General features: G+C 36.3%; 1 protein-coding gene across 1 annotated transcript in view; it reads right to left on the bottom strand.

Moving 5' to 3' along the window:
- Pou6f2 (POU class 6 homeobox 2) overlaps positions 1 to 17,950 on the bottom strand; it is a 370,228-nt gene extending 352,278 nt beyond the window's left edge. The window contains exon 1 of the mRNA XM_046460650.2: positions 17,655 to 17,950. Coding sequence (XP_046316606.2) covers positions 17,655 to 17,820 — 166 coding nt within the window. The 5' untranslated portion in view covers positions 17,821 to 17,950. The remainder of the gene's footprint in view (positions 1 to 17,654) is intronic.
- Between the last annotated feature and the right edge of the window lie 6,444 nt (positions 17,951 to 24,394).

Raw genomic sequence — 24,394 nt, 5'->3', positions numbered from 1 at the left:
TGTAGTCTCTCTACCTGTGCCCCCTACCACCCTGCTGTGCTTGTCCGTAGAACTCAGTCACCACACTCTGAGGAAGCCCTGCTCACGTGGAGAAGCATATTAGACATTCTGACCAACAACTCCAGCTAAGGTTCCGATAACCATCAACACCAGCTCACAGACATTCGAGAAAACAAGCCTGCAAGTGACTCCAGTCCCAACCTTTAAACTGCCATAGTTGACACTGAGTTGAACAAAAATGTACTATCTCTGTCAAGCCTGTCCAAATTGAAGATCTGTGAGCAAAATAAATGTTGTCCTCATGTACACCTTTAAATTTGAGGGAGGGGTAATGCAGCAATAGATAATGACAACAACTATATAATGGTAACCACAGTATTTGTGCATTAAGACTCAGCTGTACTGCTAAGGAAACTTTTTTTTTTAGAGAGAGAGAGAGAGAGAATCTTAATATTTATTTTCTTTTTTAGTTTTCGGCGGACACAACATCTCTGTTTGTATGTGGTGCTGAGGATCGAACCCGGGCCGCACGCATGCCAGGTGAGCATGCCACCGCTTGAGCCACATCCCCAGCCCAAAGGGAACTTTCTTAAAGGTAATGGGGCTCTGCCTGGGTCTGAGGCTAAGCAGGAGGAATGAATAGCAGTTCTAGAATTTTGAACGTAGGTCATTTCCCTCAACGTTTGCCAGCATTGCAAATTCAGAAGGCAGATTTCAGCATCTGTCATTAACACTGCCTGTCCCCCTTTCCCTCTGAGGAAGGACTAAATCTTTACTTCTCACTAGAAAAAGTTGTGGTTGAACATGACTCTTCTCATTCTATTCTTTTGCTCATGCAGTTTACCCTACCTGGAAAACCCATCTGTTCTAACTTTGAGATATCTGTTTTAGAAAAATACCTTGGCTAAATACAGCCCATATATCATGAATATGCCAATATTCCTCAATGGCAAGTAACCTGAAACCACTTGGGCTGACTTAAGCAGAAGAGAGAAAGAGGGGGAAAAGAATGTATTATAAGGGTATGGAGTGGCTCACAGAGTCCAAGGAGAAAGCAAAAGAAAGATCTAATTCTCTGATAAGCTATTAACACAGACTCTTTGGGGGAATCAAGGTGGTAAAAATCATTGGGAACTTTCTTGGGGCACAACTACCTAGACCCATTCCAGCTGCTTGTCAATTCTTGGGCACTCAGTACAAGAATTACCTTCCAAGGAGACAGAACTGGATCATCTGCTTTGGGGAAGTTAATATCTCTTTGTTCAGGGGAAGATGGAACATCTTGCTTGATGGTCCTACCAAATCTGTATCCAATGCAAGAAGAATAACTTGACAAAATATTGTCTACTGAGTGTCCACTAGAATGGCTGATCCTACCAACAAAGTCATGCTTTTCCCCCATTATTCATTCTACAACATCTGGTTCTTCCCTCCCAAAGCACTTATCACCATGGCAAACTATTGATTTTCCAGGCAGTCATTGCTTAGTACTTGAGTTCTCTACCATCCACAAAGACCATGAGAACAGGGCTCAATTCAAACTTATCACTGTATTTTCAGAACCTGGTAAAATCCTCAATAAATATTTGTTTACTATGAGAACAAGCTCTTTGTTATTTTTGTTTCATTATTAATATTTGCTGGTATACACATGTGCATGTACATGCAAGCGTGTGCATACACGCACATATGTATTCTTACTACTGTCCCTAGGTAGGATAGTAGATTCCTGTGGGTAGTCTATTTTCCCTTAATATTCAGTAAGTATTTACCAAGTGTGGATGATGTCCAGAAACATCCAATTCAGAAGCAGTTCAATTCAAAAAACATTTATCTGGCACTTAATATATGCAAGATCTATTATCTGTCCTCTAGGGGCTTGCTACCCAGCAAGGGAGGCAGACAAATGCACAAGTCATTATAATACTAGGCAAACACTGGGAATGACTGCAAAAGAGGTGAAAAAAATGAGAGAATAGTTGGTACACAAGGGAAGGCAAGATTCATTGCAATGTGGGAAATCAAGAGGCTTAGCCAAAATATTTTGACCCCAAGAAGAGGGGGAGAGGGCAGGCTGAGGCACACTCAATAACTGTTAATTTTTTCAAAATTAACCTCTCAATAAGTTCATTAGAAGGAACCTGAGAACATTTTAAAAGATAAAATGATTATTCACACCTGGCCCCTTTCACCAAATTGCAATGAAGTGATACTGGCTGACAATGCACTGCTATATAGAGTCTATAGATTTTATTTTTTATAGAAGGCTGATAGCAGATAGGGGAAAATAAATGAAACTCTGAATGATCACAAGACCAAGGTGTCCTTCCAAAAGATATTATAAAATTATTGCTACTTTCCCAGAAAAATTACCTTAAGGTAGAATGTAGAAGTCTGTTTTAATGCTTTAAATGAAGAAGGTATGCTGCAAATTCTTTTGTATAATTTTATTTTTAATTAATAAATAATTGTATATGCTTATATGGTATGATGTGATACTTTGACATACATATACTTGTAGAATGATTAAATCAAGCTAATTAACACATTTTACTGTAAGAACATTTAATAACTATTTTTTTGGCAGTTTTGATTTATAAAATACATTATTAACTAGAGTGACCACACTGCAATAGATGCTAAAATGTATCCCTCCTAATGAAAACTGCATCTCCCCACTCCCCACTCCATTTTTCCAGCCTACACAGTCTTGTTTAAGACCAGGAAAGGATCAAAGATCTTGGGGAAGAAAGATTTTTGAACTATCATGAAAAGTAAAAGCAGAGAAATCTGTTTTTAAAACAGTCTTGCCTAGAGTAAGCAATTATCCCCTTAAGTGCTGAATTTTAGTCTAAACCAATTAAAAATACAACTTAATTTTTATAAATATAAAATATTATAAATATGTGAAATATTGAAATATTGCAAGATTCACCTGCAGTGAACAACGTTCCCTGGAAGGTCTCTCAGGTAGTGACTAGAAGGGAATGGTACAGGGATCTGAGCTGGATGAAGCTCGGTAAAGAAATCTGGACCTAATGCAACATGACATGAAAACATGGGGTTTCTTCCCTCAGTATAGCATAAATGCCTGAACAGAGGAATCTTACATGAGCTTCTGCAGCTTTGGATTGAACCCAGAGATGCTTTATCACTGAGCTACAACCACAGTCCTTTTTATTTTTGTTTTGAGACAGGCCTTAAACTTGCAATCCTCCTGCCTCAGCTTCCCAAGTCTCTGGGATGCAGGCATGGGCGTCAGCAAGATTATCATTCCTATACCAACATTCTCCAGAAGTACAGCCAAGTGTGAACAGATCTAAGTTTGGTTACCCATTGACAAGACCACAGCAAGACCCATAATATCTAGGACATCCTACAAATTCAGGGAAGAAAGTCAAAATAATCAAATAGATACAGCACATGAAAGAAGTATTCATTGCCATTGTATTGAAGGAGGGTTTGTCTCTTCCACTTCATATTAACACAAATGTGCATTAACTCAATCTGGAAGCATGATTTATTTTTTAATATCACCATACATTTATTGAAATTGATTGACACATTAAGTAAATGGTTTTAAAAGAGTCATTAATTTTTGAGAAATAAACATGAGACATAAATATGTAATTAAACACAGTTGCCATGGTAACAATCGCAACAACAAGAATGTTCCCCTTATGCTCTTGACTTCTTTGGTGTATATTGAAAGAACTGAGTTTTGGTAATTTCAACCAAAATCTCTAAATAAAGATAAAAAATGTATTTTCCCCCAAATATGGTTTCCAATGTCAATTTAAGCTACTAAACAATTAAAAGCATGTTTGAGTCTTTGAAATGTTGCAATGATAGATTTTGTTTTTAGGATCGCCACCTTCATTTTAGTTTGTTCTTTTAAAATAGAATATGAAGGGTTTGTTCATTCTTGAAGACTAGAAAACACTAAATGTTGGCTATAAAAATTTCCTAAGGAAGGAGGCCACTGTGGATTTCTAATTTCAGCTATGTCACAACACCCAGTACTGGACTAAACCTTGGGAGAAGTGTTTCACTTTGGGGATAGAAAAGAGCTTCCTGCTGGGACAGAGAAGATGTACAAACTAATGGAATCCCTTACTTCTGGAGCAGAAATTATTCTGCCTAGCTTGAGTTTTGGCTTTTATAGGGACAGTTAGATCAGGAAAGAGGATCTTATCTTAACTTGCCTGCCAGCCTTGTCTGGTCATCAATATCTGATCCACACCACTTTGAGGGCCTCCATTAGAGTAACAGTTCCCAGGCTGAGAAAGATACATTGGTCTAACAGGTGAAGGAAGAAACTTGTAGTCCTTAAACATGCTCTTGTGCGGGCACCTTACTGTCTTTACCTAGTTTTCAGTACCTTATCAGATTGGTATTTCAACTCTCATGTTACAGAAGAGGAGGCAGAATCATAAGAGCTCATACCTCTCTGTCTAGGTCAAGAGCAATAGTTTGAACCCAGGTTACAATACCTTCCCCTGCACAGTGCTTATGACACGTGACTTTGAGGGGAGATTTTTTTTCTCTGAAATTTTCTACAGCCTTCTTGATATGGTCACAAAAGCATCCTACAAAAGATCTCAGAGCATTTAACTGGAAACAAAGGTTCTATTCTGAATTTTGGCAACAATGTAGCCAAAGTGTTTGGCCTGGGAGATGGCAAATTCCCTTGGAGTGACAGCTTACATGCCTTCAGGAAGTCCACCCAAAGGTAGGCAGGCAGCCACTAGGGTATCTGACCGAACCACCAGATGGTTATAAGAGGCATTTGCTGCCGCCCACAGACATCTGGTTTCATATCGCTTCTCAATGCCAACATTATTTTAAAAATCTCTATTATTTGACAGAATCACACACTGCAACATTTTAAATTTAGAGAAGAGTAAGACACGTCACCATCCCTCTTCCCTCCTTCCCACCCTCACCCACATGCTCTCCAAGAAGATAGTGAATTACTGTCCGCTTAATTTATGAGTCTGAATCTTTTCCTGAATGGGCTTTGCAAGCGGGCAGTGACTAATGTTCCTGAGGAAGACAGGGATGATGTCATCAGGAGGAAAAGAGCCCCAGAACTTTTCTTTGGCCGGAAATCCCTGAAGACTGATCCTTCTTTAGGGAGAAGCAAATCTAATTGCAAAGGACATAGAATTTTCATTGTTGGTTTTCTTGTGTCTACTGCGAAAAATTAATCAATTTCTTTCTAAAAATGGCAAAATCCTTTTCAACTCTTAATAAAGTGTGTTGTTCATTGAGTGCTGGTTACATTCCAGGCACTCTACAGGGTTCTATAAGTGTCACTTCATTTCAACTTTGAGACTGCCCTGAGTGGTGAGTACCATCTACACCTCCATTTAGTGGGGGGGGAAGCTGAGGCTTAAGCACGTTAGGGACTTTGCTCAGCCAGCTGGTAAGTGGCAGAGTCAGGCTTAAATCCAAACAGACTGGACTCCAGAGTCTTGAGACACTGCACTGTATTATGAGATAAATGAGAATTTGAGAAGGAGAATGAAGGTAGGAGACACAAGAAGGAAAAACCATTCTAGGTATTTTTTCCACTCTCCTGTTGGACATATCACAGAATATCACAGAAACACAGCATGTGTGTTTCACAACATACAGACCAAACTTTATGGTAAAAACATTGTGAATGTAATTTATCACTTTAATGTGATAATATTTTTTTCTCAAATAATGAGAATTCTGACCAATAACAGCCTCTGTAATTCGTGACTTTGAAGATTAAGATTTCTTGAAGAGATACTAGATATGATGAAATGAAATAGAAGGTTATTATATAATGCTGATTGTGGGCTATTTGAGAGTGGGGTGGCCATACCTTACTAATTTTTGCATTCTGAACAACTGTCACAGTGGATGAACTATGCTATCCATGCTGTCTGGTATGTTCTCCATGGAGTCCCCAGAACACAGGACAGCACCTGCCACAGAGAAGGTTCTCAGCAAATATTTGTTGAATGGATGAATTTACCACTGAATGTTAAATACATAAACTGCATAGTACAGAACTGAACCTAAAATAAATAGGATCAAATGGGGTTTTCATCTCTATTATGTGCAATAAAGACACTGTGCATATGTAAATCTCCTTCGTTTTGATGTGTGAAAATGGTACACAAGTAAGAAGGTCAGTTTCAAAACACTTCGCAGCAAAGAAGAGAAATATAAGAAGTGGAGACACAGTTGATGAAAATTCCTAGGAAAAGTAATTTCAAAGATTCAATATAGAAACGATCCCAGGATATCATGGTTTTATTTTCATCAATTGTTTTATTTTGAGAGGAAAAGCTGGTTCTCCTAACTTCTATGCCTCCACCACACACACACACACACACACACACACACACACACACACGTTTCTCCTGTATAGCTTTGTGACTATCAGAAAGCAAAAGAGGAAATTTGATAAATTTTGACAATAAGAAGAAAAACTCTTATTCTTTAGTAGGCTCTCTGGAAAGGAGGATATATATATATATATATATATATATATATATATATATATATATACTAAGAATGGCATAAAATGATATTGTAATTCCAAAGATTTAAAAATTTTGATAACCACTGTAAAATAGCTGAATAATTAAATTTATATTGAAAATGTCATCACCTCTTATCTATATATTATATACATGAAATCAATTTTTAAAGTATTACAAACAATTTCACACGTATGTTTATTTCACCTGATAGACACTGATGTACTATTTTTCTTTTACACTGCATGAAGTACTTCATTACAGAAGCTAATTGCAAATATTGTGAAGCTAAAAGCATTAAATTATTTTTATGTTCACTTGTTAAATGTTCAAAGATGGCCACATTAAAACAAACAATTTTGGCTTTCAGACATCTATTTTAAAATTTTAAGTCATCTTTTTTTCTAGACTGCAAAAGTGTATTACCAAATAAACTGACAAAACATCTCAGCCACTAACATAAACGTGCAATTTTAATGCCTTCTAATCACACAAATCAATATGAGATTTTTGTACTTGTGCATGACCTTCTTCAAATTATCCCCCCATTTTGGCTGAATCAGAGTGAGTGTGGGCTATTTGATAAAAAACCCTAAGTGTGTGAAATAAGAGCCCTTGCTTCTTCTGCCAGACTCCTCTTGACAGAAAGATGATAGAAGCGTTACATCCCTGGGAGAGTAAATGCAAACTGACAAGAGATGAGCCTTTAGATGTTGAATATAATCTTGAATTGTGCTTGAAGTGTCTTATTATCTTGTCTTTTGATGTCTGAAGGGGTGGCTCATTGTTAGAAAAAGGAAAACCCTCGCGCATCTTTGCCATCTTTAAAAATTGTTTGGCCTTTAACAACTGCTTTTCCAACTAATGTCCATTTCTCCTGACAATAAATATGGCAGGTCGTCGGCAAGTGACAAACAATTTACTTTACATGCCACACTTTTATGGGTTTTGAGAGCTCATGTGGAAGTGTATTTTTTTTTAAAAAAAAAGCCCACAGAAATTAGCAGTATTACAAATGTTAAGGGGAATGAGCTCTGCGTGCATATACTGATGTGAAGTTACTCATCAGGGCTATTGCCTGCTGTTTCTGGTTTCATATCTCACTGGTGCCAGATTCACAATTCGAGTTCTTTATTTATCATTGGCTAAAAATAGCCAGGGAAAAATGAAAGAGCAACAATCAATTCTGACAGATTCCATGAAGAAAATGCACGAATACAGATTTCCAACACATGCTGAAATATTCAGAAGAGTATATAAACAAACCCTGTTTCTAAGTAGGAAATTGGGGTCGACAATGGGCTTCCTGCCTTTTGCCTCTTATCTCAGAACCTTCAGCACTTTTTAATTTCCACCGTCACTTTGAGTACCCCTCGCCCTTCGCATCTACCATTTGCTTCATGGTTTTTTGTTTTAACTTAAAAGTTTAATGATGTTCCCGGTCAATAGGAGTCCTTAGCAGCTAAATCACAGTCAGGCTAGTTTTCTGTCACCCAGCCAGATTTTGTGAAAGCTTTCAAGATCTTTTCTCAGACCTCCGTCACTCTAAGAATCCATAAGAATTCTCAAAAGGACCATAAACCGTTACAGGGTTCAGGTTATTGTATCATTATAAAAACATATTGATACACTACAGATGACAAGACATGTAGCTACCATCCAGGGTAGCGCACCCGTCTCAATGCCATCAGCAGTCTCCAATCTGACCAGCTCCATTTTTTTTTTCTTTCCAAGCAGGCAGCCATAGACATTAACTCGTTTAAAGCATGGTATATAATTTTTAACACCTCTCTGATTGCTTGCAGACTCCAGTTGGCTTATTAGAAAATTACCATGAATACACAATATAATGGAAGAAGTAAAGATTCCAAGCTGCAGCAAAGAAATTGGCTAGTCTACCTGAAAATTTGTACAAATTCTTAGGTTAGTTTTGAAACTAAAACCTGCCTTAATCTTAGGAATCAGAATAAAATGAGCCAATTAAAACTGAAAACAGCAACGTATATTTCCTCACAAAAGTTAGGAGAAGTTTTCTCACTTAATCCAGATGATTGTTTTTCCAGACGTTTATCCATTCACAGATTTCAGTGCAGTGCATAGATTTAATTAAATGGATCTATTAAAAATGTTAGTTTTATGTTCTATTTTGCTCATGCTTTTTCCTTTGCAATCTGCATATTTCCTTTTTGATATGTTTCTATTTTGTGCTATTTTGGTACATGGAATAAATATATTGAAGAAAAAATGAGAGTTTTGATAAAGTGAAATTTGCTCCCCACACCACTTCCACAGCTATACATGTTTAAATACACGAAAGTATTTTTTTCCATTTGATTTTTTTATTCTCTTCTACCCTCAGTTGATTTTGGCAAAAAGTCACTTTGCAATAATAATTTTTCATGCTTTTTAAACAGCTTCAAATGTTTGCATTTTTAAATCAAATTAATCCCTTAGCCTCTCTCCTATTCTGCCAGTGATGATTCTCTCCTGCAATGAGTAACCCCAAACCATTAATTTGTAAAAATAAATCTTGCCATATCGGTACTAAAAGACATATCACCACATATGTGGCCATCAAGAATTGCAAAAGGAGATTAATTATACCACACTATTTTATGGTACATGGTTAAAATGTGATTTCTTTGTTTTGCACCACCCACCCACCCACTCTACCTTGACACAGATACATGTAAATATATTTTTTTAGGCATGTGGAATTCTTACAGGAATGTGTATCAAAAATTGTGCCTACTATTGAATAAATTACCTTTACTTAAAAAAAGGATAAAGGTTTATATTGGCATATAAGGATATCCCACAAATGGACAAAAAATTAGGGTCTCAATATTTTGGTCCCAAGAGTCTTCCCTAAGTAATTTTAGTATGCTTTTAAAAATACATAAATTCTTTATAAGCCAAATATTTTACAAACTTAAATTACTCTACTGAATTAAACTGCACAAATTCTGAGGAATCCTGTTGTCTCCTCTGCTCAGTGAAGAGCAATATATAAGAAGACCCTGGCACTTAGATTCTAGCCTAACCATGCCTGAAGCAACACTATATAATTAGTTGCCTTTTACTGGTAAACTATTAATTTTGACAAGTTTACTTGGGAACTATTTTTTTTGAATATACAGAAGTACAGTAGAGGTACATTTAAATAATGTATGGATAGCATGAACTAAAAGAAAAATTACTATTATAAATGTATTTTATAAGAAAACAATATAAATTTGGTAAAACAATCTGAAGCAACATGTATGAGAAAATAAGAAGATAAACACCCTCCGTGCCCACAATGCTTTTCATGGATAGAATTATATTTATTCACTGCATTCTGAGTGCCTGGGAAAGAAAATATAGGGAAACAAAAATAAAGTATGGAAGTGATAAGAAAATGGAAAAAACACCATCGTTATTTTTAAACTCGGTATTGACCTTAGTCTTTAAATATGGGTTTCTTGGCTTTCACAAACTTTTGTCACAATTGTTTTCTCTCTCTCTCTCTCTCTCTCTCTCTCTCTCTCTCTCTCTCTCTCTCTCTCTCTCTCTTTCTCTTTCATTAATAGAATGCAATTAAAGTAATACAAGATATTTGGAAAATACACTAATCAATAAAAAACACTGATTGTTTTACAGGGAAAGAAGAAACACTGAGAAAATACTAATACCAAACATCATATGTCAGAAAAAACATGTTAATTTAATTGTGAAGTCGTTTTGTGTTGGCTCTTTGGAGCATATTTTATGGGTCCTAAAAATACCCTCATGTTCTACCTTATACTCAGACTAAACTAACAAGTTTTTTGGAAGGTTATTTTTTTAAGACAAGTTTTAACTGTCTTAATAAATGCAGTTTTCATTATAGACTCTTATTCCGAAGATTGTTATTCCATAGATTCTTCTATATAGCCTTCAGTTCAGGAAACTGCTTAAGCAGCTAGCTGAGGTGTAATGACATTACTTAGTTTCTCTTATTGTAATCTGATCAGTTTTTCCTCATAGTTTTCAATAGTTTTGATGACAGTGCAGTCCTCTCATAAAAGAGACTTAGACTGTGTTAGTCACATTGCTACATGTTTCTAATTTTTAAAAAATTATAGTATATTCTTTTATGTATAAGACCTTTAAGGCTCTTAAAAAAGAAAGACTGTACAATTTTTGAGTATAGATTTTCTTTTAGATTATCAAAAAAAATACAGACATATAATATACTAGGGAAAATAGTATCAGTTAATTATTAAAAAGAGATCTCAGGTGCTATGTATCTTGAGTAGTGTGTTTTTAAAAATCATCTTTTAATACTTAAAAAACAAAGTTAAATTCCGTTACTCTGAAAATGACAAATTTTATATAACCAAGAGAGATTCAGTGTTATTCTTTCTGGCATCAGCATCCACACTAAAAAGCCTGAGTCCATTTCTGATAGGTCACAACAGTATGACAGCATAGAGTAAGAGATGTCACCAAACAGGTCCTCCAATGTTCGGTATTTTGGAGAAACTGACAATCAGAAAGTGGGAGTTTGCATTTAAAGGATTAAGAATCAGGTCACATGTTAAGTAATCAGATATGCCCCCATATAGCCAAAGCCCAAATACTCCTTTATGAGTGAATTTTACTGTAAATATTACTTGATGATATTTCCCAGGAAAAGTCTAGCATTGATAGATTTAGAACCTCATTCAGAGACAAGGCATGATGAGGTGTACGTTCAACTGTAAAATACCATATGAAAAATTAAAACAAATTATGCTTAGTTGTTTCTAAGAGAAAAGACATTTGAAATGTTAAAGGACAAACATTTAAAAAGTAAGACCAAAATGGCACGTATAAAAGGACAGCTGAACAAAAACACCAGCAAAGTACAAAACCTAAGAAAACAACAAACAAGAAAATTTCAGAGCCACGTTGGATATTAAAGAGAAACCTGGCCACTAGAGAATGGCAACTGTTACTATGAGCTTTCCAAAGCTACTTCTGCCTTTGGATATTTTTAAAAAATTTATTAACCTGACAGCAGGAAACTTTATACAGATTGCCCCCTGACAGGGTGCCAGTTTGGTTTAAACACTTTGCTATCCTTTTCTTTAGCATAAAATATCAAGAACCATGTTAAGTGGAGCCAGGTGCATATTTGGGTAAATGTGCCTTCTCCTCTGATTGCCTCTGCATTCCCAGAGAAGGTCTGAATAATCAGGGGCAGCCCAACAGCAGAACTGAACTCTCTACCTTCGTCTTCACATCTACTTTCTTTTTAATGTGTGAATGTGTGATGTATTATTAATCCCCAAACATAAACCAGCAAGGTCGTCAATCAAAGAGAGTACCAGTTCTCTCACAAATTATCTGTTTATTGTATAATAACAAACAAGGCCCACTTGAAACAGTCAACTTAAATGTTATTTCTGAAGTGGGAAAAAAATTTTTATTTGGTCATTTCTTAAAAAGAATAGTGCTAAGTCTATAATTAAATTGGGTAATTAAGAAAGAAGACAATTGACCTAAGGGCTGAGCCTTGAAGCTTGAATCTGGAATGCAGCTCTACTTATCAATTATGACAAAAACTGGATTAGGTGAACTACAGAAACACTCTAATTCCTGGTAACCTTTAAGTCAGAAACATCCAAGATACTCAAAAGACTGAAAAGGATCATTTAAAGGGATGATGGTGTGCAGATTAATCTGATTTCTAATACCTTGTCTTATTTTCAACTTATAAACCATTTAACAACAAAATATGAGAGCCACAGCATTAGAAATAAAAGGAAAAAATACCATACGAGAATTCTGATTTACTAATGTATTAACATGTTGCATTCTTGGGTACTGTAATATTGAACTTTCTTCTTTAAACGGAGGCCTGCCCTGAGCAGCCCAGGCATGGCAGAGACAGCAAAGGGAGGTACTAAAAAAGTCCCCACTGAATCTTCTGCCACATACTCCATTGAAGTGCCACTTAGAAAAGAGCATACCTCAATGAACGAATAAGCTGAGAAATTTAAACATCGGTGCTTTTCTCTCCAGTTTTATTTTTATTTCAAAGCTTACACATTAATGCTAAAGTAGATTTATTTATCAATGCAGCATTATAATGAAAAAAAAACACCAAACTAAATTTGTCTAAATATACACAGCCACACACTGATTTTTTGAAAAGGTATCTCAGTGCTTTAGATTTTCTTAAATGTAAGAAATGCATCTAAATATGTATTTTCCCCCTCATGTAGTCAAAGCAGCACATAAAGGGCCTGTTTGACTATTTATAATTGTTTTTTGAAAAATACCTTATCATGCACCCTACTTATTTTCACAAACACGGGTTTCTACTGATTTCTTTGAAATAACTGTTTTTGCATAGACTCTATTATCCAAATTATTTAGTCGACTCAAAAATATGCTGTTTTAATATTTTCCTAGTAAAACACACTTTCTTCCATGAAAAAAGAGTATGAATTTTCAATAGATATAATATCCAAACTTTTAAAAATATAGAAGCGTGGTCCAGTCTTTAAATAAATATATTTCTCTAGAGAATATTCCTCATCATTTCCCAGCTAAATCCCTCTTGGGCTTGAGTCCTATGTACTGATTACTGGCTCCAGCATATTTTATCAGAATATTATGAATACTCAAGGTATTGAAACCTTGAGAGAGATGTTTAAATACAGTAACGAAGACAGTGATCCCGTAATAAAGGCCTCCCCTCACGCACAGGCAAGAGCAGCACCACCCCGAAGTGCAGTCCCCATAATGCCCTGCAATGACCTCCACGCTGACCTGCAGAGACCACTGTCTCAAGGGGTGACAGACAATTTAGTCCTTTATCCTTTTGTCATTGAAAACGACTCCACTGCCATAAATTCTAATCAAGTCAAAGTGGATGGCAATTTGAAAAAAAAAAATCTTATAATGCATGTTTCTGTGAGAAAGATCACCTAAAGGAAAAGAAAAACACAATAGATAGTGTATTTCCCAGCATGGAGGAATCACTGGCCCAACTTTCAATCCTTTTCTAATAGTTCACAGATAAATGGCATTGAAAATACCCACTCTCACAAGTATCATTGCATGCAATTTCTTTTAACCTAGAAAAACACAATATCATAGGAGAAAACCAATGACACATTTTTTATTTCAGGTACAATGTTTATAAATGTTGTGTTCCCATCTCAGCTCAAGTTTTTGAGCTGTGTGCCCAATTCAGGTACAGTGTAGTGCAACTGAGAACAAGCCACCAAGACTAACACAGCCATCCAAGGTAGTTGGAACTTGAAGGAAAGCAATCATGAGATTTAACTTTAAATAATAAAAAATTTTCCCAGGAGAAACACGGTTAATAAATCATCTTTCAAATCTCAAATATATATGGGGGAAGTATTTAGGGCATGTTTTATGAGGTCTCACTTCTTTGGCTGGGAGTACATGGGGAAACTTTAGTACAGATATTTTTCTGGGGATATATATTACTTTTATCTTTTCTGCAGCCATTTTCCTGACCAAGTTGTTGATGCTACCATTTGAATTTTAGCATCCAACTTGACTGAATGTGGAACACTGAATTCTTGATGGGCATAACTAAAAACGAAGCACCACATTGACACAAGTGCTATAAATGTCACTAGAGAAACACAACAACCTCTTCCTTTGGAGATTGTTTGTAAAAGGCCAGTTTTGAGAATCGTTTCCAATATGTACATCACTAGTCACATATTCAACGACTGACCCTATGTGGTATCACTCACTTGATCACACAGCTAGAGCATCATGAGACATAACGCCAGATTCTCTGATAATACCTAGACGTACAAGCCTGTGTTCCCCTGTACTGCTTCCTGTAGCTCAGAGCTTAGCATAATACAATCATGAACTGCAAATGGAGATGGTTATTCTACAGGCTTTACAAGAATAAATAATGCACCACTTAATGATATCACAGCGAACGACCTCACCACATGTTCCTCAATGAAATGTGGATTCATCTCTCCTAAGTGTACTTTAGTTTCCATGGCTGTTCAAGTTAAGCAAAACGGTTCCTCTGATGTAATTACTTTATAAAGCACAAGGGCCCTTTTCTGAACTTTCTACTTAGGCTGGCATATGGCTTCTGGTTTCTCCTTCTGGTATGCTGAGCGGCTCAGAGCACTGAAACGTTCTGCACCGTATGTTTCCCTTTGGATGCTGTTAAGTGCAGAGGTGCAATTTAAGGAAAGGCATAAAAAGCCCAATGGTTCCTGGAATTTCCTTTGTTTATCCATAGAGGGCATCAGTATTAGCCTTTCTCCTGCAGTTTTGGGCTGAAGGTGCCATACTGTGAGAGAAACAGGCTCATCCTCTGGACTATTAATTTCCACAAGATACAGATGAGGGAATAGGCTATAAAGAAACCCACTTATACTGAAATTTCAAGAATAGTAGGAAAATTGAGCTCTTCTTGTCCCCTGTTGTTGGGTGATGTCTCTTCGTGATATTAAACATGTCAATGTGCACATTATTTGCCTTAATCTGCCCTTTTAATCAGAGGAACATAGTTTTCAATACTACAATGTATGATCTATAAGAATGATAGGTCGAGAGAGAGTGCACATTAGAAAAATCATTGCTTAGAGAAAAACATGGATGCTCTCAACTATTCCAGAAAAATGCACTTCTTCATTATTAAATAAAGAACATAATCAGAACTACATCTAAAAGCAAAATATAAAGCCCTGAACAAATGCACATCAAATAAAATAAGAGTCCCTTAAATTGTGTCTTCAAATTTGCTAAAAATTCTGAGAATTATTCTAGAAAGTTTTAGTCAGTTCCATAAACTAGAATTCCAAGGATAAGTTCTAGGAATATTTAAAAGTAAGAGCATAATAGACCCCATAGCTAAGGAAAACTTACAAAAACATTGAGGTGTTTTCTTTCTATCTAATGCTATCTTCAATTTTTTCTCAAGTGTTCCAACTGTTAATCTACTGATTTCTTCTTTACCTAACTGGGAAAGATTCACATTGTATTTGAAAAGTAGTCTAGAGACCAAAGACAATCAAGTAAATACAAACAGAAATTAAGATATAGGATGTAGATTTTGCTGGGTTCATTCCCACAAATTTACAAGTTGAGAATCTCAAAATAAAGGTGGGTACCTTCCAAAACTCGCTATGATTTTTAAATTAAACTATACCTCCTTAGCATATGGCTTACCATAAAGATTTCACTCAACACGTATTTTCAGTAAAGTTTTAATTCAAATCTCTTTGACCCTCTGGCATTTTTTCAAAGCTTATTTCTCTACACATGCAAATCGGCAAGAAGTAGAATTTTTTTAAAAATCTATTAACAATTTTCAACATTGGAATATCTAAATTAATGTTGAAAAGCCAGACTAATCATTGATTCATTGGTTTACTTGAAAGAAAACAAGTTGGGATTACAAACCCAAATCTACACATGTATTTATTTTTTAAAAAACACATGCAAAGTTAATGAACAAATAACTTAGTATCTACAGCTATGTTGAACTCAGAATTGATTACTTTCTAAAAGTCAAAGTGCTTACTTAGAATACTCATCATCAGAAGAGCTAGAGCATGGTTTTGCTTTCTTCTATTTTATAGTTTTATCTGACTTTTCTCATTAGCCTCCCCAAATGAGTGTTTTTAGAACATAACTCTTCCTATGTAGATAAAAACTTGAACTATAATGAAATACTTCTTTAGAGTGAAAATGCTAAAACCTTAACATATAGGTTTGGAAAATTTATATCAGAGATAAAACACTTTTGAAGAAAAGGTAACCTTGCAAAACTTCTTGACACTTGAATCTGTCATATTCTTAAGTACAAATCAGTGTTTTATCAACAGAAAATTTAAAAGGCAAAGTTTCTTTGAAAGACCTCTCTGATGTTTGAGTGAGCATTTAAAAGTAGGGAGAATCTCTGTGGAAACTGGCCAAGAGTCACACAACTATCAAAGCAACTAAAACAATAAATAAATAAGGTCTATTTCTTAAATAAAATTAACAACTCTCTTAATAAAGTAGTCTGTGCAATGATATTGTTTGTCTTTGAAAGTTCAGGCACATGAACTGTTTTTTTAACTTGAGAATATGCAGTTCTCTGCATGACATTTATATACCTATATATAAATGGTTAGTATATATACAGATTTGTGTGCTTGCACACACAGACACACAGAAAAATAATTAAAAGCAAATGTTTCAGGAGCAATTGTTCTGAAAACCTAATGTCAGTCTGAACCATAAAGTGCTTCTCCAGCAGAGACATCTATCAACATCTATCACTCAGGCACGCGCCTCAACAACCCGCTCCCCTTTCTGATTAGAGATCACAGTTGCTTGAGTTGGCTTACAGACTGTCATCTGTTTGAATGACAGATGTCTTTGCTGGAGTGGCACTCTGCTTGTTCTTGTTTTGTTTATGAAACAAAGATTCCTGAAAGGTCCCATGTGCTGCCTCCCCATTTAGGATGAGGCTATAAACATAATGTTAAAGGGGAGAGGGGCAGGGGAGGGATTCAAGAGACCCATTTTCTTCCCTCAACACCCTTTTAAAAGAAGAGATATTCATTCTGACTGGGATGACAAAATGTTTATTTCTTTGAGCAATTCCCGTAGCCACCTTTTGTTTACCTGGCATAGCAAGACTTGTATCGATATTTTCCAGTTTTCCTCTCTAGTCTTTTGACTACAGATAATAACTCTTTACTCTCCTTCCCCTTAACAAAAGGCTGCGAAGCAACCCGAAACCGAGTCGATATTTATTCAATAAATGTTAACCAATTCTTAAAATGAAACTGATTTCCTGATTATCATTACCATTTTCTTTTTTTTTTTCCCTTTTTCTTTTTTTAAAATAATTTCCAGCCTGGGGAATGCCAGCAATATTTGACAAGTCAAAATGGGCAGCGAATAAGTTCCTTGTTTGTAAAAGTTTGGAGGACATCCTCGCAGGCAGCTGGAATCGGCTTCGGTGGCTTAGCACCTCCAAGATGCGAAGCTCCTCTTTAGTACTTACGAGAAAATTGAATGAACAACAGGGGGAAAAAAGGGGGGTGGTGAGGGGCTGGATTGCTCTTCCGGACAACATGGTAGGACTGAAATGAAATACCTAGACAGACTTACCGAAGAGCTTGCTGGGAGTGTCCTCGCTGTCATTTGATTCCACAGGCGCAAGCAGAGGCTCATTCAGCTCGCTGTCTGAAGTAGCAGCCTTGTCCTCACCTCTCAACTCCGCATTCATTTCACTCCGCGCTGACAGCAAGGGCTTCCTGACTTGTCCAGCTATCATTGGATCCTAGGATGGGGGGAAAGAGTGAAGGGGAGGAAAAAAAAAGTGGCAGCTTTAGAGTGCGTGTCCTCTCTCTCCCTCTCCCTCTCTCTTCTCTCTCTCTTCCACACACACACTCTCCCTCTCTCCTCTCTCTCTCTTATCTCTGGCTGCTCCCGCTGTTATTGCTGGCTGCAGTCAAGTGAAGAGCTATTACAGATCCGATGAGTTCTCCATTACTCCCCACCCTATTAAAGCTCAACTAGCATGTGAGAGATTCAGGAGGCTTCCGAGGAGAGAGAGAGAGAGGAAGACAGAGAAAGAAAAAGAAAAAAAGAAAAGAAAAGAAAAAAAACTTCTTTGAAAGCAACCTAACCAACACAGCTTTAATTGTGGGATGTGCTTTTGTGCGGAATGTTTTTACACCTTGTTCTGTCTTTAATGCAGTAAGAAAAAAAGAAAGTGCTGGGTTTGTACTTCAGCAACATACCTTTTCAAAAAGAGCACCCTATGGAGGAACCACAGGCTATTTTAAGAAGCCTTCTCCCTGGGGGAGAAGCAATTAAACCCTATCCCAAGAGCAGAGAAAAGAGATAGGGAGAAAAGAGACCTCAAAATGCTTTCAATGGAATAAAAGATATTTCTTATGTAAATTCTATAAGCAGCCTTAGAAGTTGACTTCACTGGTCCCAGATTGGGGACTGAAGCTAACCCCAAATCAAATGAACATTTTAAAGCAAACAATACACAACAAAATATACAAAAATTGATTAGCATTTTTTTAAAGGAATTGGGAAAATACTTACAAACTGTGTTCAATAATTCGGATACTTAGAGCATCATTCGCACAGAGCATTAAAGAAAAAGAAAACAAAAGCACCTCAAAAAAGGCAAACTTTCCCCCCAATAATTTTAATCTGCTTTATCTTCAGCTCATCTAGGAGGACATGTTAAGATCAGAAATATTTTCCAAGTGTAGCCTTTTTTTCCATTTGCAAACTAAGATGCATAATATTGCTTTGACACAGATATCGGATGCAGAAGGAAAGGAAAAGCAAGAAGTGCCCTTTTTTTGTGATCTGGGAGCTATTTATTGCCAAGTTCATGCCTAAATGGTTCCTGAGCAGGAAACAGGTGACCAGCACAGGAGCAGGTGGGGCGGCTGCTCCCGGGTCCCATCATTACATTGGTTGCGTGGTATGCCTGTGGTTGTTTTTTTTTTCTTTTTAATGTATTCATGCCTGAAAAGTGAATTTGATATGACACATGATAATCTATGAAAATGTTAATCAATACAAATAGTTTAAGCTGTCATCAAATGCACTTCTTTAGTCAATACTCATACCACTGAAAACAATGTCACTGTCACCAGGGCTTAATTTGCACAGCACTTAAATATTGGACTCTGTGCATCAATGCACTTCTTCTTCAAATACTGTAGGTAAACACATTTTCTCCCTATTTAAGGCTAAAGCACTCAGCACGCATTTAGCTGAGCCGAATCCTCCCTTTTGAATACCTTGATAGGTCCACTGGAGGGCAAAATTAATACTTAATTGAATCTCACAGTCATCAAAATAATCAATACTTTTTTATTATTTATTCTTTACAGTCTGTTGACTGTTTCAAACCTCTGAGGGAATGGTGGAAAGGATTCATGGCTTTGAAACACTGTCATTTAACAAGGTAATTTTCAGTGGGGCATTAGGGGTTGTGAAACATATAATAAAACAAAAATGGTGGCTTATAATAGGAAGAAAGAAAAGAATTATATTTCTGCCATCTAACAAAACAGGATAAATAAAAAAGCAAGTGCAGAGAGAGAGAGAGAGCGAGAAAGGAGGGGGACGAGGGAGAGAGAAAGACTGGCTTTTGAAGGGTTTTATCATATCAAGAGCAGAGCCAAGCTTTCATAATGCTGACATTTCTCATCCTGACAATCCTAAACAAGTGGAAAGGATGAGATCGCAGATATCATCTTTCATCACATTCCCCAGCTTAAGAACCAACATGACAGCTCCTCTCCCCTTTACACTGTTAATTACTAAATAAAATACTACTCTCTGTCAGCATCAGATTATTGCAGATAGCGACCACAAACATTTCTCCATTGTTTTTCCCCCTCTGAAATGGTGATACCTACCTTGAACTCTTTAGGAAATAGATTAGGCTTGTCTCGCTATATTGTAAATATTTGAAATGGAATCAATGTCATCAATGTGGTTGATCCACAGTATTGTCAGCCTAAATTTGCTGGTGATAGATTAGCATCTCATTTACTGGAATTGGTCTCTGGGATTTGGAGTGCTTGGAACTTAGGTGTGGCAGCGGGTGGGTGTGGGGGGAGGCAGAGGGGAAAGGAGACACAAAATTCTCAAAACCTCCCCAGATTTCTTTCCTAGATATTTAAGAAAGATGGCATGTTTGAATTCCTCTGATTCAGTTGTAGGGTGGAGGGGAACAACATTGCTTTCCCTGATGGCATTTGTTAGTACGCTTGTCACATGACGCAGAGAGTCCAGGTTAAAATTCCTGAACACACTTTTTACTTTATAAAAGGTTGACGACTGTCTAATCTGAAGGAAGAGGTGTGACTTGTGCCTTTGAAACATCTGGTCTCTGTGGCTGCCCTGCTCATTTGAGCATTTTTAAAGGTAATGTTAATGGTAAACTTCTGTTGAGACTAGCATTTCTATGATAAGCCAAACACGATTATTCATGTGTCAATGACTATCTGGGTAGATTTAAAAAGGAATATTCTCTTGCTTTATTTGAGGAGGGTCAAAATTGAATCCCAAATCACACTGAGGAGCTAAAATGCTGTTGCTAAGTACTTAAATCTTTAAGATGTTCAGTCCAGCTGATGTACACAAAGCAGGTACTGGCAGATGGTATATATTCACTGATCATTACCTTTTCTTCCTTAAATTATTTTTATGTACCTCATACATGGTTAGGTTCCCTACTAGTGCCTCTCAGTGATGTAAGCTTGGAAAATTCAGAGTTTATCATTGAAGTACTTATTCGATTTTTCACCTTACAAAACACTTTGTTTTCCATGATGCAACTACAGCATAATATATATATATATATATGTGTGTGTCTGAGTGTGTGTATATATACATACATGACATGGTTAAACAGCAAGCCCCTGTGAGGCAGAGAACAGATTGCTTTTAATCACAGCTGCAGTCACTGGGGGGTCCATTTGAAAATGTGTCACCAGCAGTAACCACTGAGTACAGTCTTATAAGTGATGGGGGAGTACCTCTTTTAAGAAGCACTCAGCTTGGAAGTTATTCTTTCCCTGCAAAGAGCTATGGCAGTCTGTAAAATCCTTTCTTCTGGAATGACGAAAGCATTTTCCAACATGCACCTTTGGAGATGCTTGCAGAAAAGCAAGAGAGTTGCAGCTTCAGAGTATACCAGGATCACTGCAGCAGCAAACAGGAACAGAAATAGTGCAGGTGAAAAATAAAATATAGTTGATAAAGATTTCTTAAAATTCTGAAAATTGAGACTTCTCTGCAATTTGTTTAGCAATCTTGATAGAAGAAATTGACTAGTTCAATATGGAACAGTGTCAAAGGTACAAGAATGGGACATAAGCTATGCAAATAGAGGAAACTGACAAGGGTCATCAGAGATCTAAGAACTCAAGATGGTGAAAAAAGAGAAACTGAGAGGTAGTTTCCATTATCGAAATCTCAACAAAAAGCTTCACCATGTCCTATAATGAAAGGACAGCAATCAACATCAGAATGATACAGTAATTTTTAAGTCTCCTTTAGGCATTGTTAAAGAATAAAAATAAGTCCCATTTATTAAATGTCCTTAACAGACAAGCTTTTCAGAAGTATCCAGTGTTTTGTGACTGAAGTTCAGAGAAGCTAACTGACTTGACCCAGAGACACACAGCTAAGTGTAAAAAGGCATTTTAAACCCTAGTAGATTCATCTTCAAAGATCATCCTCTTTTCATATTCATAATAGGCACCCTGTGAAAAAACAAAAACAAAAAAACAAGACTCATGGGTTTAGTAAGGAATGGGCATCCCAGAACTTGAAGTATGAACCAAGGAGTCTGTGTGTCTATGATGGCTGTTAAAGTCAGGGTAATCAATTCCCAGAGCAGGCTGTGCAGTAGCTTCTTCCCTACAGAATAAAGGAACAAGCTGGATGTAGTGGTGCATACCTGAAATCTCACTGACTCGGGAGGCTGAGGCAGGAAGATCATAAGTTAAAGGCCAGCTTCACCAAATTAGCAAGACTCTGTCTCAAAATAAAAATTAAAAAGGGCTGGAGAGGTAGCTCAAATAAAAATTAAAATGGGCTAGAGATGGAGCTCAATGGTAAAGACCCCTGGGGATTCAATCACCAATATCAAATGTGTGTGTGTGTCAGCGAAACACTTTTCTGGCTGATTCTGCTTGGGTGAAATCTGTGGGACAATATGGTACAGGAGACAGGACATCAAAAAGCATCCAATAAGTAGCCTCATGTTCAGCATCACTCACTAGTTAAATGTAGCAATCCACTTAACTACTGTGGACCTTGATTTTCTCATCTGGAAAATGAAAAGATTGGTGGCAGGGGGCTGGAGGTAGCGGGAGTAAGACAGTATTTTCCAAAGAGCATTCCACAAAATACATTTCTTAGAGATGCTCTAGCATAAATGAATTCTGCATTTGTACTCATATGGAAAATCAGCAGGGAATCTACCAGGGAAGAAAACCATCTAACTCTGCTTAACCTAGAATTTCCCAAAATTCCCTGATCATGGAAGGCCTTTTCCCTACAGCCTTTATCATGCTATTTAATAGACCCAGCATGTGCCAGCCTAGATTATCTGTAAATGATGGCATTAAGTTTTAGCAATTCTACAACAGGCGAGAAGCCTTTTAGCACATACCTGTCCAAGTGCATCTCACATCCTAATATTACCCTAAATAATATTCCTTAAAAATTCATTTATGTGCAACCAGTATACATTGTATATGGTTTAGAATATAGGAACTGCATATACTCTCACAATAAACTCATTTCTGATATTCTTTAACATAATGTTTAACTGGAGATTTCTTAGTATATCTCCATTATAAAATCTTTATTTGAAGAATAGATACTGGGCACTACATTAAGGTAGAGAATTCAACTTGGGCTTTACCAGGCTGCTAAAAATAATGCCAGATAAACAAAGATATAATTCAGCTCAAGGTCTTCAATAATTTATCCAACAGAGTTTTTGTAAGCATAATCATTCTCATTTTATGGTCAGAGAAACTAAAGATAGCAAGATCATTAACTCAGCAAAGCATCCGTGTCCAGTGGCAGCCACGCGATGGAAATACCAGACCCCTGTAAACTGAACTTGAACTAGGTCCAGCATATTTTTGTGTATATCCAAACCAACTACAGCAGTCAGAGCCGCTTTTGGGAAAATGTAAATAAGATAAGCAGGCTTGTAAAAAATGAGAAAACAATTTATTTGGTTTTGAAACATCAGAGTATGGTAAAGTTATACACAACAGATCTATTTTTAGAATTAATAGAAAATTATATACACTGGTAAGAAAAATAATGTATTAGATTTCCCACCCTCTTAAAATGCTTCATTTTAATTTAGGGGATAGAAACAAATTACATATAGCCAATTTAAGATGTAAACACAGCATCATATTCTGTGTTTAATTTCTCCCACTGAGAAGAGGTAAAAATCAAAATCCTTTGTAATTAAGAGAAAGAAACTAGGCTATGGTGGATTTGGTGTAAAGGTAACTTCCAAGTATGTGTTTTGCTGTCTTAGTCATAAAGAAAAGCAATTTTTCTCTCTATCAAGTACCAAATATTAAGTAATTTAATTGTTAATATATTTACTATACTGAAGAATATTTCTCCCAAAAAAGTTTAAGGATTTCTAATTTTTTACCATTTAGTATTTCCTTATTCTATAAATAAATTTTAAAATATTCTGTATTTGACTTTTTTAATTAAATTTTTTTATTTTTATGTTTTTTTTCTATTGATATCAGTATATAGATTTATTGTTGAAAAGTTCGAAATCTTAGGAAGATCAAAGAGCAATACCAAAAGCACCATAAATTCATCCTCCATTGATTATTTTATTTCAACTGTGGCTTCTTGGACAGCAAATCAAAATTGTTTTGGGAAAAGCAGACAATTCCACATTTCTAGCAAATATTTAATAGAACTCTTCATCATAATTAATGACAAAGCTTATAGATAAATATTCTTGATTGTTTCACAGATTTTCACAGCAAAATGTTGATCTCAACCTGGATCCTGAACCCAACATTCCCAATAACTTTCCCTTTCCCCTGTCCCATTATAGTTAGTGTGGCTGAAATTTTATGTAATCCTGTCTCCAAACAATCATCCTGTGAAAACCAAGCAAAGCCTAGGGACCCTGCTAAAGAAACTATAGGGGACCTCATGGATGATCCCTGATCTAGCACTAACTACCAATAAGACAAGAGAAAATTGCTACCTCTTCTATCTTGATTTCCATACAACATCTCATGGGTGATACTATAAGACTGGAGTGAGGTCATATATAGATAATATACATGAATATG

The sequence above is a fragment of the Marmota monax genome, unplaced genomic scaffold (genome assembly GCF_021218885.2).
Source record: "Marmota monax isolate L192 unplaced genomic scaffold, Marmota_monax_Labrador192_F-V1.1 WCK01_AAM20220418_F8-fsc00107, whole genome shotgun sequence".
NCBI classification, from domain to species: domain Eukaryota; kingdom Metazoa; phylum Chordata; class Mammalia; order Rodentia; family Sciuridae; genus Marmota; species Marmota monax.
This window is presented reverse-complemented; position numbering and strand designations above follow the sequence as displayed.